Source organism: Elephantulus edwardii, unplaced genomic scaffold (assembly GCF_000299155.1).
Source record: "Elephantulus edwardii isolate Elephantulus edwardi_28Jun2011 unplaced genomic scaffold, EleEdw1.0 scaffold00209, whole genome shotgun sequence".
Taxonomy (NCBI): Eukaryota; Metazoa; Chordata; class Mammalia; order Macroscelidea; family Macroscelididae; genus Elephantulus; species Elephantulus edwardii.
The window spans coordinates 2420885-2435819 of NW_006399959.1; the positions used below are offsets into that span (position 1 = coordinate 2420885).

A 14935-nucleotide genomic window follows, 5' to 3' on the forward strand; every position below is an offset into this window, starting at 1 on the left:
CTTGGATGTCAGCTATGGTCTCTTCAGGGTATATTCCCAGTAGTGGAATTGCTGGGTCAAATGGTATCTCTATTTGCAACTTTTTGAGAAAGCGCCATGCTGCTTTCCACAGGGGTTGCACCGTTTTACGCTCCCACCAACAGTGAATCAGGGTTCCAGTTTCCCCACAACCTCGCCAGCAGAAACCATTTCTACCAGTGAATAAGGAGGAACTCAGTGTGTGTCCTCCTCACTGTCTTTGGTCTCATCTGGTTTGTGAGGCCAAACAGTGCAGTGATACAGAAGAACTCTGTGTTTACAAATGGAGCTCTGAGGTAGAGTCCCTTTAGTTTGGTGTCCTCCTCAGGTCCCCAAACATAGTCCTGAGGGCCACCCCAGAATACAGTAATCCCAGTTTCCTGTCACCAGGGAAAAACCAGTCATGGCTTCTTGGTGAGTGTCAGTCACATTAGTCCTGAGGACCTGTCAGGTGTGGCATGTTGAGCTCAGGCCTGGAGACTGCTCCCCAGCTCCAGAGAAGCTGACTGCTGCCTTTGAGAAGCAGACTTTTCCCTCAACCCAGTGATAAGACCAAGCTGGACCTTTGAAAGGTGTCACTGACTACTACCACAGCTGCCTCCCAGAAGTGGGGAGACCTCATGGAAGTGTAGCTTGACCATAGGACACCTTCCCCTCAGATGCACACCATTTCTTACACACTCAGGCCTAATTTTCATGACTTGCTAGCTCTCCTCACATAGTGAGCTCCCTTCATTTTTCCATTTCACTGCAGAATGTCTGCATTTTAAAATTAAAAATGTATTATGTTCAGACACTGGGTGCCATGTGGTAGGTGCACACGAGGAAGGAGACAAGTGAACCACTGCCCAGGCAGCCACAGGGTAACCCAGAAGTGTCCTAAGGGGCCACTCAGCACATAATTGCATCACGTGGGACTCAGCTTCTTGGAGAAGTCTTCCTTGCTTGAAGACTTACTTTTAGACCCGAAGGGCTGAAAGGATGCTGGATGTTCTAGAAAACCACAGATAGCCTGGAATGGGTTGAAGGGAGGATATGCAGGTGTGGAGTGTGAGTGGGACCACTGAGAGGTGGAGGGCCTGATGTGGTGGAGGGCCCTTGAAGGCCTGTGTGCATCCCCTGTGAGGTGAGCACACTAGGGGAACACTGCTGGTTTCAAGGGTATAAGGGTCTCCTTGGACCTGTGAGGTAAGGTAATGAGACTATTGAAGATGTTAGTGTCTGTGAGGCTCCCAGTTAGTAGAGCAGTTGCGAGGTGTAGGCAGCCTTCAAGGCTGAGCACGTTGTGCTAGTAGAGCATTGTGGGTAGGCTTCCAGGTACTGAAGCACAAAGTCGGTGTTATGGCTGAGGGCATTTTTTTTGTTGTAGACTGGACACTTGGTCTGCTTTTCACATAATGAGTAGCACCAAGAGGTGGCCTGAAGCAGTTCCAGCTGCAAATTGCTTGAAAACAATTTTGTTGAGGGTCAACAAAAGAGGAAGGCCACTTTTCTACAAAGATGGCGCCGAAAGCGAAGAAGGAAGCCCCTGCCCCTCCCAAAACTGAAGCCAAAGCAAAGGCATTGAAGGCCAAGAAGGCAGTCCTGAAGGGCGTCCACAGCCAAAAAAAAGAGAAGATCCGCACGTCACCCATGTTCCGGCGGCCTAAGACGCTGAGACTCTGACGGCAGCCCAAATACCCCCGGAAGAGCGCTCCCAGGAGAAACAAGCTTGACCACTATGCCATCATCAAATTTCCCCTGACCACTGAGTCAGCTATGAAGAAGATAGAAGATAACAACACACTTGTGTTCATTGTGGATGTCAAGGCCAATAAGCACCACATCAAACAAGCTGTAAAGAAGCTCTATGACACTGATGTGGCCAAGGTCAACACTTTGATTAGGCCTGATGGAGAGAAGAAGGCCTATGTTCGACTTGCTCCTGATTATGATGCTTTGGATGTTGCCAACAAAATTGGGATCATCTAAACTGAGTCCAGCGGGCTAATTCTAAATGTAATAAATTTTTCTCACCAAAAAAAAAGAGGAAGGCCCTCAAAGATAAACAGTGAGTGTGACTATGGACTTGAGCATCATGCAGATTGTAAGGATGGCAAAGAACAGGGCAGATTTCCGTCTGTTATTCATAGGGTCACAAACCTGGGATAGACCACAAATAAGCTCACATCTGTTTGTGATGAAGAGCCTCCTGAAAGCAAGGTATTGAGAGCCAGAGAAGGAGAGGAGGCCATGCCAGGGCACCTCTGAGGAGACAGCACGGGAAAGGAGGCCTGGACTATATGGGTTTGAACCAAGGGTCCCAGGGACGGCTGCAGGGCTGCCTTCCAAACTTGAGCATGTGTTTTTTTCCCTTCCTTTCTGGAAGAACAGAGCAGGGAAAGGTGAGTGCTTGACCTGATCTCAGGTTGAAAGCCTGCACAGCCAGTATTTGGGACACATGATTGAAGGACTGTACAGGTGTTGAGGGTAGAGATCATGTTCCCTTTGGCTTAGTGGGAACAGTTGAGCCTTTGCATCCCTCAAGTATGATGGACACAAAGGGAGAGTGGAGCATTTACTCTTGAATTTAAGACTTCTGGTCAGGGCTGTGTCTGCAGATGACAATACCTAGGGACAGGATGGCAGGACTACTGTAGACAGAAGTGATTAACTCTCAGGCCTAGTGCTTTTCCAGCATATACCCTCGTCAACCCTCTCAGAGTACGCCCATCCCTGCACTGATGTCTAGGTGCAGTCCTGTGCCTTGGTCATGTTCCCACCAACACCCAATGTAGGGATCTTGAGTCTCTTAGGCCGAAGAGCAGGTTTCTAACTCTGAAAGTGTTGTTATTTTGTTTTGTTTTTTCGTTTTAAATCAGTTAGGCATGTAGAAGCTTCTAGAGAAGATGGTGATCTTTAAAACATGTAATCAAGTCAGAAACACTGGCATATGAAATGGCAACTTTTCAGGCTCGAAAAGTTGTTTCCTGGTTGCAAAGAGAAAAGAGTGATTCTACAGAGAAGGGGAAGTCTCCTTTTCCTGTAGGAAGTGTTGTATCACTGCCTCTCCGGCTAATGTGGTTGAATTGGCCCCAGATACCATTGCATCACACACACCAGCAGGAATCAGGACAGGACAGTGATAGCAGGCTCAGCTCCCCATGGCAGTGGCCAGCTGCAAGGATCTGGGAGCAGACAAGGAAGATAACCCATGTCCTTTCTTCCAGATTTGTGGATTGCAAGGAGTGTGGCCGGAAGATGCATCAGATCTGTGTGCTGCACTATGACATCATCTGGCCCTCAGGGTAGGTAGTTGTGTGATGAGGGGCGCGGGATGGGTCTGCTGTTCTGGCCACTTTTGTCCTTGTGATCACAGGAGCTCCACAGTTAAGACAATGGAAGCTGGTTCTAAGTTAGTCTGGTGTCTGGCCTTGAGACTGAGAGAGCTGAAACAGCCTGCTTCTCCAGGCATTGTGCCACCTACAGAACATCCAAATACACACCCAGGTTCATACTGTCTTAATCACACTCATTATTTTTTATTCGTTTTTATTGTATTGAATTGCAGTTTTGTATGTGACAACTGCTTGAAGAAAAGCGGTAGAACTCGAAAAGAAAACAAATTCAGCGCAAAGCGTAAGTTTGCTGGAGGTTTCTGTTGTTCTGGTCTGTCTTTCTGAAAAGCATGCCCATTTTATCCCTTTCTTATGGCATCACATGTTTGTGGGACTTAGCAAAAAGGGTATGTGTCTTTCTGAGTTTGTCTCCCAGGCTTTGTTCTTTTCCATCTTACCCTCGATGGCACAGTCATTATATGACAACTCAGAGGTTAAGGAATTGCACTGTTAACCTCAAGGTTACAGGTAAGACCTAGCAGCCCCTTCCAGGGAGAGGTAGGAAGCTGCCCTAGGAGGCTGTGCTGCTTGAGCCCACACGATCACTTGAAGTCAGAACCAGTTGACTGGGGATTTGTGTTGTTTTATATGAAAGTCAGTCAACTCTGCAGTTAGTGTTTTGGTTGAAGGTTTAGGTACTCAGCTAGTGTCAGTTCTAAGAGATGAAGGTGGACAGATGGCCCTCCTCCTGGAGCTTAGAGAGAAGATGCACACCCCACACTGATGCACTGTGAAGATCATTGACTGGGTCGGGGGTTGGGGGCACACCCCAAGCCAGCTGGGGATCAACCATAAGCCACGCTCACAGTGACAGCTGTAAGTCAGCCTTGCCCTAGCAACTGTGTCACAGTCCTGTCTTTCCCCCTGATTGTTGTTATTGAAAATCCACACAGCATTCTTCAGTTCAACGACACTGATCATAGTCTCTGGTCTGCTACTTTTCTCACCTTCTCTGTCTGAATTGGTTCCTCTCATTAATGTGAATGCAGAGGTTTTCTCTTGAACCTTCCAAGTTGTCAGTTTGATTCTGTGTGCTGGCTTGCTCAGCTATCTGAAAATAGTTTTCCTATGAAACCACCTCTGTAAGTGAAAATTCCATGAAGCAATGACACAATTACCTTTCATTTTATAGAAGAAAAATTTTGAGCATTTCCAGACCAAAAATAAAAGGTGCCATATCATACCAAATACCACACAGAATCTACAATAGTAGATCATAACGGAACATGTAGTGTTCACAGAGCCAAAACTGGAAACATCTTTTTTCTCATCAGAAGCTGAGTAGTTCCTAGGAAAGGAGTTTGGCAGCACCAGTTCTGCTGCTCGGGGCACACGGAGTGTGTTGGTCAGCCCGCTTCAAAAGAAATGCTTAGCCATACTTTGCCTTTCACCCTTTCTTTTATTTTTATATATATATATAAATTTTAATGAAAGTTTACAGAGGCTTAGAGTTTCCATTCAGTCATTGTTGCCCTTTTCTCCCTGCCCTGCCCCCATTTCGCTCTTCTTGAAAATTAAAACTCTTTCATTGTTATGTAGTCCCTCCCCCCCTCCCCAGGTCCACTCCACTGTGCTGCCTTCATTCTGGATTCCTATCATGACAATAATGCCCAATCATAGATCCCTTTATCTCTTTCAATGCCGTATACATCATTCCTCCCCTCTTCCTCTGTCTTCCCTCAACCTTGATGTCAGACCCATTTTACAACAGTGGCCCTGTGCAATATTTGTCCTTTTGTGACTGAGATATTTCACTCAGCATAATGTCCTCCAGGGTCACCCATTTTGTATATTTCATGAGTTCCTTGTTTTTCAATGCTGCATAGTATTCCATTGTGTGACTATACCAGAACTTTTATATCCATTAATTTGTTGATGGGCACTTGAATTGTTTCCAATTCTTTGCTATTGCGGACAAAGCTGCAATAAAAATGAGTGTGCATATATCTGCTTGAGTGACGGTTATGGTTCTTCAGGGTAATTTCCCAGTACTAGAATTGCTGGGTCAAATGGTATGTCTATTTGCAACTTTTTGAGAAAGAGCCATACTGCCTTCCATAGTGGTTGCACCATTTTACACTCTCACCGACAGTGAATAAGGGTTCCATTTTCTCTGCAACCTCACCAGCGTTTGTGGCTTGTTGTTCTGTTAAATTTTGCTATTCTGACTGGGGTGAGATGATAATCTCATAGTTGCTTTGATTAGCATCTCTCTTAGAGGTACGGATTTTGAACATTTTGTCATGTGCTTGTTGGCCATCTGAATGTATTCTTTGGTGAAGTGTCTGTTTATATCCTATGCCCATTTTTCAGTTGCGTTATTAACTTTATCTTGTTGTGGTGCTTGAGTATTTTATAAATTCTAAATATAAGTTCCTTGTCTAATATATTGTTACCAAATTTTTCCCCCCAATCTGTAGCTTCCCTTTTTACCTTGTTGGAGAAGTTTTTGGATGTATATAGGGATTTGATTCTTAGACGGTCCCATTCATCTATTTTATCCTTTTCTGATTATAGATTTTCCAGAATGCTTGGAAGACTATGTTGTGGATTAGGGCATCTAGAGTTTTTCCAGGTTTTTCCCTAATGAAGTTTATAGGGTTTGTTCTTTTTAAGGGGAGAAAGAATCTTCTTCTGATTTCTTTCCGTTATGAAAACCAGTACTAAAGTGGGTCTGTTGTAAAACCAAAATGAACTTTCAAGAGGCAAGGGGATATACTCTATATAGTTCTTGAAATAAAGAACTGGAGAACAGTTTTTTACCCTTTAGGCTAGAAGTCCACAGTCAGGATGCTGGCTCTAGGAGAAGATGTTTCCTCTGTTGATTTTTAGGGGAAAGTCTTTGTTTCCTTCAGCATCTGGAGGTTCGCCATCTGTGGGAATCACCTGAGCCTTGGTCTTCACCTATGTTAAGGAGCTTCCCAGCGAAAAGACCTGAGTCCATAAGAAATGCTCTAGTCCTGACTCTCTGCCTTGATTTCATTGAGACCTCCACCTGGACAGCTCCTTAAAAGAGCACAGTGCTGGAAGCAGAAGGCTTCAGTAGATATTTTGAGTTTAAGGTTGTAGGTATCTCAGGGCAGTAGTTTTCAGTGTTAGTGTTTTGTATATGTTTATTTTTTTTTCTTTTTTTTATGTATATGTTTATTTAAACGGCATGATTTTTCAAGCATCATGAACATTTTATCCTATTCCAATCCATTCTCAATTATTAGGATTACATGTATGATTTGGTGTCCCCAGACTGTCCTAAAGCCAAACAGCAGTGAATTATTAGAAGCTCACGTGTCCAGGGCTCTGTGCACCAGTGCCTTCTCTTGCTTCTTAGGACCCACAGGAGGTCCTGAGAAGCTGGAAGACGGGGAGATAGAAATAGAGGGAAAGAGCACTCAGAATCAGCTATTAAAGAGCTCATCCCTGCCTCACACCACACAAAACTGTAAATGCAGTCAGGAAACAAGGGGAGGCCTAGGGTACTAGGTTATATCTCAGCCAAGAGGGAGAAAGAGGTCACAGGAGCTGGTCATACCCAGTGAGGAGAGAGATGCAGGCTGGAACACTGCAAAGGACAATTGCAAGGTAGGGTTTGAGGACAGTTTCAAGTGTATGTGTTTTGGGGCCTGACAGGTCCACCTTTGGCATGTGTCTCGCAGGTATGTTTTTACACTTGCACAAAAGTAGTGCAGTTGTGTCCCCAAATCAAGAGTGCAAAGAATGTTGTGATCTTCTGAGAGCCGACTGCACATCCTGTGGAGGAGTACTGGATCCTGAGTGGGAGAATTTGTGTGTGTGGATCCCAGAGGTCCCCACATATTGTCTCATCTGGGCCCTGTTGACTTTCTAGGACTGCAGGCAACACGATTGGGAAACCACTTAGAAGACCGTGTGAACAAGTTTCTGCGGCGACAGAACCACCCTGAAGCCGGGGAGGTTTTTGTCCGAGTGGTGGCAAGCTCAGACAAGACGGTGGAAGTGAAGCCGGGCATGAAGTCACGGTGCGTGCACTCTGCAGAGGGAAGGCCACCATTTTCTCACCGGCACAAGGGCCACCTCCTGGTGGTGGCTGAGTGTGATGACATGATTCAAAGGCTTGTTTGTGGTTCGCAGGCACAGGCCAATTTGCTCAACCTCTCAAGTGGTGTTTTCAAATAACATTCCTGGTGAAGTGAGGGCTGTGAGACTGTGCCCATCTGAGTCAGGAGAGGACCAATTCCCCCCACTTCCCACACCAGCCAGCTTAAGAGCCAGGGTCTGGTCGGAGCAGCACCTGGCCAAGGAGTTATATGTGCCAACATCACCCCTTCATTTCGTTTCAGGTTTGTGGATTCTGGGGAGATGTCCGAGTCCTTCCCATACCGAACCAAAGCACTCTTTGCTTTTGAGGAAATTGATGGCGTGGATGTCTGCTTTTTTGGAATGCACGTCCAGGAGTATGGCTCTGACTGCCCCCCTCCCAATACAAGGTAGTCTCCTTCTCGGGGGGAGTAGGTGCTTATTGGGTTACAGTGGGGTTTGGCAGGAGCACATCAGGGAGGCTGTCCCTCAGTGCTGGGTTAGCACCCAACCCAGGATGCCCGATCTTGCTGTTGTCCCACTGTATCAGGACAGGTGAGCTCAGAGGAGTGATAGAAGGGAATGGGGTGGGACAGCTGGGTGAGCCAGGCCTTCCATCACCCACCTGTCTGGTGGTGTCTGAGAGTTATCCTGATTCCATCTAGAACCATGGCACACAGTGCTCATGTTCTGGTGGTGCAGTGGTTAAAATTTTCACCTTTTAGCTGAAAGGTGCTCAGTTCATACCCACCAGTATTTCCGTAAGAAAAAGATGAAGCTGACAGCTTCTGTAAAGATCACATCTATGGGGACCCTGTGGATAGTTCTCTGTCCTGTATGTTCATTATGAGTTTGAGATCAACTTGAAGATCAGGGTGGGTTTTCTCCATTTCAAAGGAATCTCTCTAATCCTCCTAGACGTGTGTATATATCTTACCTGGATAGCATCCACTTCTTCCGGCCCCGCTGCCTACGCACAGCTGTCTACCATGAGATTCTCATCGGTTATCTAGAATATGTGAAAAAACTGGGGTGAGTCTACGCGACATCATGCAGGACTCAGGATACACCCTGCCTTCCTTCTACTTGTGTGTTTGGTGAAGTGCTGAAGAGAGGTTTTCCATATCCCGTGAATGGACACTCACTTCCGTTTCCACAGTCACCATTCCGTGCTTGTCCGGGTCACACAGTCCACTCGAACAGTCCCATCTCATCACCTTTATTATCTTTACTCTCAGGAATCCCTCTCTCACTGGTCGTCCCCCCGGCCTTTTTCTTTTAAGATATATTTTACATATCATAAAACTGACCTTTTTAGGGCAAGAAGCTGCACTGCAATCCCAGAGGTGCATGGTTTGAATCCACCAGATGCTCTGCTGGAGAAGGAGGGACAATCTCCTCCTGTACCAGTCAGATCCTATTTGATGATACATGCACAAAAAATAATAAAAGTAAAATCTAAAAAAAAAAAAATTTAAAAACCTGACCTCTTTTAGGGGTACAATTCCGTGGTTTCCTATAGCCTTCACCCTAACTCTCAAAGACCTCTTGCCACAGTAGCTGATATTGTCCCTTCTCTGCCCTAGCAACCACTTTCTTTCTGAATTTGCTCTCTGAGATAGTTTATGGGGTCAAGTCTCTGGTGATGACTTTTTTCTGCAGTTCTTTGTTTTTTTCATTGTAGCTCTGTCTCCTTCCATTTCCAGGCTTGAAAAAGTGATATTTATTTGGTAGATAGGTCTTGAAAAGAGTGAATGAGCTGTAATTTACCTTTAACTCCTTAGAGAGAACTGCTCATCTACCTTTTCCATTCACCACAGCAAGTGCACAAGTAGACCTGGTTGGATCTCTGTCTCAAGCTCCTCTCAGGCCTCACCTGATATCTGCCAGTCTATCCTCCCCTGAGAGCACTATGTCCAGGCCTTGTGTGTTAACTTGATCCTCAGCCCTCTATCCCCATGTCTCCTCCAGAACATGAATTATAAACCCTTCAAGTTTCACTACATTCTGCCTCAAGTGTCAGAATAATTTCTAACTTCCCTTTTGTCAGTATTTTTGTTCTTTCATTTGTCCTTGTTACCTGGTTGTCACCCCTTTATGGCAAGCCCCAGTAAATCTGAGCACGAGTATTGAACTGTGTGTTTTCCCTGAAGGTATGTGACAGGCCACATCTGGGCCTGTCCCCCAAGCGAAGGAGACGACTACATCTTCCATTGCCACCCACCTGATCAAAAAATCCCAAAGCCAAAACGCCTACAGGAGTGGTACAAAAAGATGCTGGACAAGGCGTTCGCAGAGCGGATCATTCATGACTACAAGGTACCCAGGCTGGGAGCCTGGCCTCCCAGGATGCAAGTCATTTGTGTATCTTCCTCTAAAATTACACAAGATTGGAAAACAAAACTCACAGAATGAAAGTGTAGCCACGTCCCATCCTGTTCTGTGTTAGTTTCCTTCAGAACCAGAGCATAATGGTCCCCTGTGAGCACATTGCTTATTAAGTCAGCTAGACTCTGAGCAGGCTGGTAGCCTGAATCCTGATGGTCTTTCCAGAGACACAAGATCCCTGATCTACTCCAGCTGTTGTAACCTCAGCAGGCAACCTCTGACGGTCTTCTGGAATGTTCCCTGAGCCCTGCCACCTCATCACTGCAGTTTGTTCTTCCTACAGGACATTTTCAAACAAGCCACAGAGGACAGGCTCACAAGTGCCAAGGAGCTGCCCTACTTTGAAGGTGACTTCTGGCCCAATGTCTTGGAAGAGAGCATCAAGGAGCTCGAACAAGAAGAAGAGGAGAGGAAGAAAGAGGAGAGCACGGCCGCCAGCGAGACCCCTGAAGTAAGACCCCCCTTCCTCTCAGCCTTAGTGAGACCTTAGGATGAGAGGGCACCCTGAGGGTCTGCAAGGAGGTGATGCAGCCACTGGGGGCCTGTTGCCCTCATAGTGTGGGAACAGGGTACCACTGTTGGGCATGGGATGTGGCATTGCGGTGGACTTTCTGTACCCACAGGGAGTTTGTGTTCTTGTCAGATCATGGTGTCCTGGTAGCACAGTGATTAAGCTTTTTGGCAGCTTACCAGAAGGTCGAACCCATCAGTCATTCCAGAGGAGAAGATGCACAGCCTGCTTCTTTAAAGATTTACGGTCTCTGAAACTGTGGGGTAGAGCAGCTTTGTGCGTCACTCGGAGGCAAAATCTATTCACCAGCAATGGATGTGATGGTTTAGGCTAGGATAAAACAGCATGTGTGTTGTCATGCAACTCCAACTCATGTGGCGCTCAGAAGAGAACAAAACCTGGGGTGAAGGGGTACATGGAGAAGCATCATAGCTAGAACAAACAGGGAGGGATAGTTGGCCTGTGGTTATCCATGAGGGTGGAGGACCGCACACACACTTCTAGAACCCATGGGGGTTTTCTGGTCGTAAAGACAGCTGCCAGCAAGAGACCGGGCTTAGGTGGGACAGCACCTCACTGTCTCTACATGGAGGGCCACGGGCAGGAAGAGTATGTCTGGGGGGTTGCAGACAGCTCTGGACATGATCAGGACCTCACTGAAAGATAGCATTCAAGCCATGACTGTGTAACTGTGTGGCCAGAAAGCGCAGTGAGCGTATGGAGCTCTGTGAGGCATCGTCCCTGCCCTCCCCACACACAGCTACAGTATGACCCTAGAGGAAGCAGCAAGTGCTCCAAGGACAGACCCAGGCCAGCCGCGTATGCTGCTCCAGCATTCTCTGGGCTAGATGCACAGAACGTGTGTGCTGATCAGGCTGGGCCTTGCAGTGTGGAGTGAGGCACATATCCTGAAGCATTGCCAGCCCCTCTGGTCATGGCCATTACAGCCACCCTCCCCCCAAACTTGCTTCAGGATCACCTGCCTAGGGCTGCATTCCTAGATCCCCATGGTGGCCAGGGAGACAGGTGACTGTGCAAGACTGATAGCATTCCACATTGTCGCAGGGCAGCCAAGGAGACAGTAAGAACGCCAAGAAAAAGAACAACAAGAAGACCAACAAGAACAAAAGCAGCATTAGCCGAGCCAATAAGAAGAAGCCCAGCATGCCCAATGTGTCCAACGACCTGTCGCAGAAGCTCTATGCCACCATGGAGAAGCACAAAGAGGTGGGCATAGGGAAGCACAAGGTCCTCAGTCAGGCCTGGCCACCTGTTTCTGGTGTGTACACTGCATCTGGGGATTGGGCTCAGAATCCGGTCTGGAGCTTGTTCATTCTGGTGCCTTGGTGGGGGTGGGGGAGCTACCAAGAAGCAGCCCCAAACCTCCAGCCAAGAGGAGGGAGAGATATGCTGTCCACTTCCCTTTCAGGCCATTACACCCCATCATCCAGCTGTGAAAGCCCTCAAAAATGGGGCCATGGTGGTCGTGTTGGGTGCAGGGAGTTTGTGGCCCCTGCAGTAGGTGGGCGCCTACATCCCAGGCTGCAGTTGCATGGGCAGTGGTAGCACCCCCTAACGCAGAACCACCCTCTGTCAGGTGACCTGCCCACTCACCTCCCTCTGCCCACAGGTCTTCTTTGTGATCCACCTGCACGCTGGGCCTGTCATCAACACCCTGCCCCCCATTGTGGACCCCGACCCCCTGCTCAGCTGCGACCTCATGGACGGACGTGACGCCTTCCTCACACTGGCCAGGGACAAGCACTGGGAGTTCTCCTCACTGCGCCGCTCCAAGTGGTCAACACTGTGCATGCTGGTGGAGCTGCACACCCAGGGCCAGGACCGCTTCGTCTACACCTGCAACGAGTGCAAGCGCCATGTGGAAACACGTTGGCACTGCACTGTGTGCGAGGTGGGCACTGCGTGGGGCTGCACCTGGGCGTGATTGGGGACGTGGCCAGAGGATACATGCCGGCTCCCCATGGCCCATGAACATGGGGTCCCTTTGTCATGGTTCTGAGTCAACAAGCAGGAGCTGGCCCCATTCCAGGCTTCCTGGGTTCCCCTGGACACCAGACCCAGCAGTGTGTGGTTTAACTGGATTCTCATGTTTGTACTGTGGTACTCTCTCCATCCTGAAAGGTCACCAAACCCTGACACAGGCTTCATTCTTTAAACCCAGAGCTTCACTCTTACGGATCCTTGGGTCACAAGGTGTTCGGATGCAGCCTCACTCTGGGAGGGACCTCTTAGGTCCTGGCGATTGGCCCATGCCTTCTTCCAGGGCTGTCTCACTCCAAGTTAACTTTCTGCTGTGGGCATTCCAGGGGAACCTGCCAAACAGCCTTTGGGAGAGAGAGGAGGAGAACTCCAAGATGCAGTCTCTCAGCACACTCTGGCAGAGGAGGCCGCTCAGTGTTTGTGCTTCTCAGTGCTGGAGGAGACGAGGTGTGGATGAGACTCCACAGAGGGAGGATGATGACTTGGCCTACAGGTCCACTCACCTTCATCTGTCTGTCTGCCCCTGCACAGCCACCATAACGGACAGAGTGGGCAAATAATAGGGATTCAGCATACCACTTGCTCAGGGAGCATATGAGCCAACAAATGTTGGAGATAGTTTTCAGAGTCTTCTGAGATGGAATCTACCCAAGGGTGTAGATACTGGGAGGGTTTATTTTGCTGTCTGTTACCCTCCAGAGCATAGTCAGGGCTCAGCTGTGTAACAGTGTCAAGGATTCAGTTTTTAGTCATTTTTGCATGTTTACTTCCCCAGCTGCCCTCCCAAACCAACCCTGCAATTTTCAAGGATTCACTTTTGAAGTAGGAGCAATTGAGGGTCTACCCTTAGAATACTGTGTCCAGGTTGCCTTGCTACTCTTGTAGGCTATAATCAGATACTAATCTTCTCTCTTTTCTTGTTTGAAGGACTATGACTTATGCATCAATTGCTACAACAATGTGAGTATGTTGTTATACATGTGAGTATGTAGGACTATGACTTATGCATCAATTGCTACAACACCAAGAGCCACAGCCACAAGTTGGTCAAGTGAGGATTGGGTCTGGATGATGAGGGCAGCAGCCAGGGCGAGCCACAGTCCAAGAGCCCCCAGGAGTCACGACGTCTGAGCATCCAGCGCTGCATCCAGTCCCTAGTGCACGCCTGCCAGTGCCGCAATGCCAACTGCTCCCTGCCGTCCTGCCAGAAGATGAAGCGGGTGGTGCAGCATACCAAAGGCTGCAAGCGCAAGACCAATGGTGGCTGTCCCGTCTGCAAGCAGCTCATTGCCCTCTGCTGCTACCATGCCAAACACTGCCAAGAGAACAAATGCCCCGTGCCCTTCTGCCTCAACATCAAACACAAGCTCCGCCAGCAGCAGATCCAGCACCGCCTGCAGCAAGCCCAGCTCATGCGCCGGCGGATGGCCACCATGAACACCCGTAATGTGCCTCAGCAGAGCCTGCCTTCTCCTACCTCAGCTCCACCTGGCACCCCTACACAGCAGCCCAGCACACCGCAGACTCCACAGCCCCCCCCACAGCCCCAGCCCTCGCCTGTGAGCATGTCTCCAGCTGGCTTCCCCAGTGTGGCCCGGACTCAGCCTCCAACTACAGTGTCTGCGGGGAAGCCCACCTCCCAGGTGCCTGCCCCCCCACCTCCTGCCCAACCTCCACCAGCAGCAGTGGAGGCAGCAAGGCAGATTGAGCGCGAGGCCCAGCAGCAGCAGCACCTGTACCGTGTCAACATCAACAACAGCATGCCCCCAGGGCGCACGGGTATGGTCACCCCTGTGAGCCAGATGACGCCTGTGGGTCTGAATGTACCCCGCCCCAGCCAGGTCAGCGGGCCCGTCATGGCCAACATGCCACCAGGCCAGTGGCAGCAGGGGCCTGTGCCCCCACAACAGCAGCTGCCTGCCATGCCAAGGCCAGTGATGTCCATGCCAGCCCAGCAGGCTGTGGCTGGGCCACGGATGCCCAGCGTGCAGCCACCCAGAAGCATCTCTCCCAGCGCGCTACAAGACCTGCTGCGGACTCTCAAGTCCCCCAGCTCCCCTCAGCAGCAGCAGCAGGTGCTCAACATCCTCAAGTCCAACCCGCAGCTCATGGCCGCCTTCATCAAGCAGCGCACGGCCAAGTATGCGGCCAACCAGCCCAGCCTGCAACCACAGGGCGGCCTGCACTCCCAGCCCAACCTGCAGAACCTGAACGCCATGCAAGCCAGTGTGCCACGGCCTGGCGTGCCCCCACCACAGCAGGCCACGGGAGGCCTGAACCCCCAGGGCCAGTCACTGAACATCATGAACCCAGGCCATAACCCCAACATAGCGAGCATGAATCCACAGTACAGAGAGATGTTGCGGAGGCAGCTGCTACAGCAGCAGCAACAGCAGCAGCAGCAGCAACAGCAACAGCAGGGGAGTGCGGGCATGACTGGAGGCATGGCCGGACACAGCCAATTCCAGCAGCCACAGGGACCTGGAGGTTATCCCCCAGCCATGCAGCCACAGCGGATGCCTCAGCATCTCCCCATCCAGGGCAGCTCTATGGGCCAGATGGCAGCCCAGCTGGGGCAGCTGGGGCA

The 14935-nt window shown here is 49.4% G+C and overlaps 1 protein-coding gene across 1 annotated transcript in view; it reads left to right on the forward strand.

Annotated features, from left to right (window-relative positions):
- CREBBP (CREB binding protein) overlaps nucleotides 1-14935 on the forward strand; it is a 164566-nt gene that overhangs the window by 130919 nt on the left and 18712 nt on the right. Inside the window, 10 exon segments of the mRNA XM_006903586.1 lie at nucleotides 3228-3305; nucleotides 3569-3636; nucleotides 7240-7390; nucleotides 7712-7858; nucleotides 8367-8480; nucleotides 9602-9767; nucleotides 10120-10287; nucleotides 11413-11574; nucleotides 11978-12259; nucleotides 13341-14932. Coding sequence (XP_006903648.1) covers nucleotides 3228-3305; nucleotides 3569-3636; nucleotides 7240-7390; nucleotides 7712-7858; nucleotides 8367-8480; nucleotides 9602-9767; nucleotides 10120-10287; nucleotides 11413-11574; nucleotides 11978-12259; nucleotides 13341-14932 — 2928 coding nt within the window.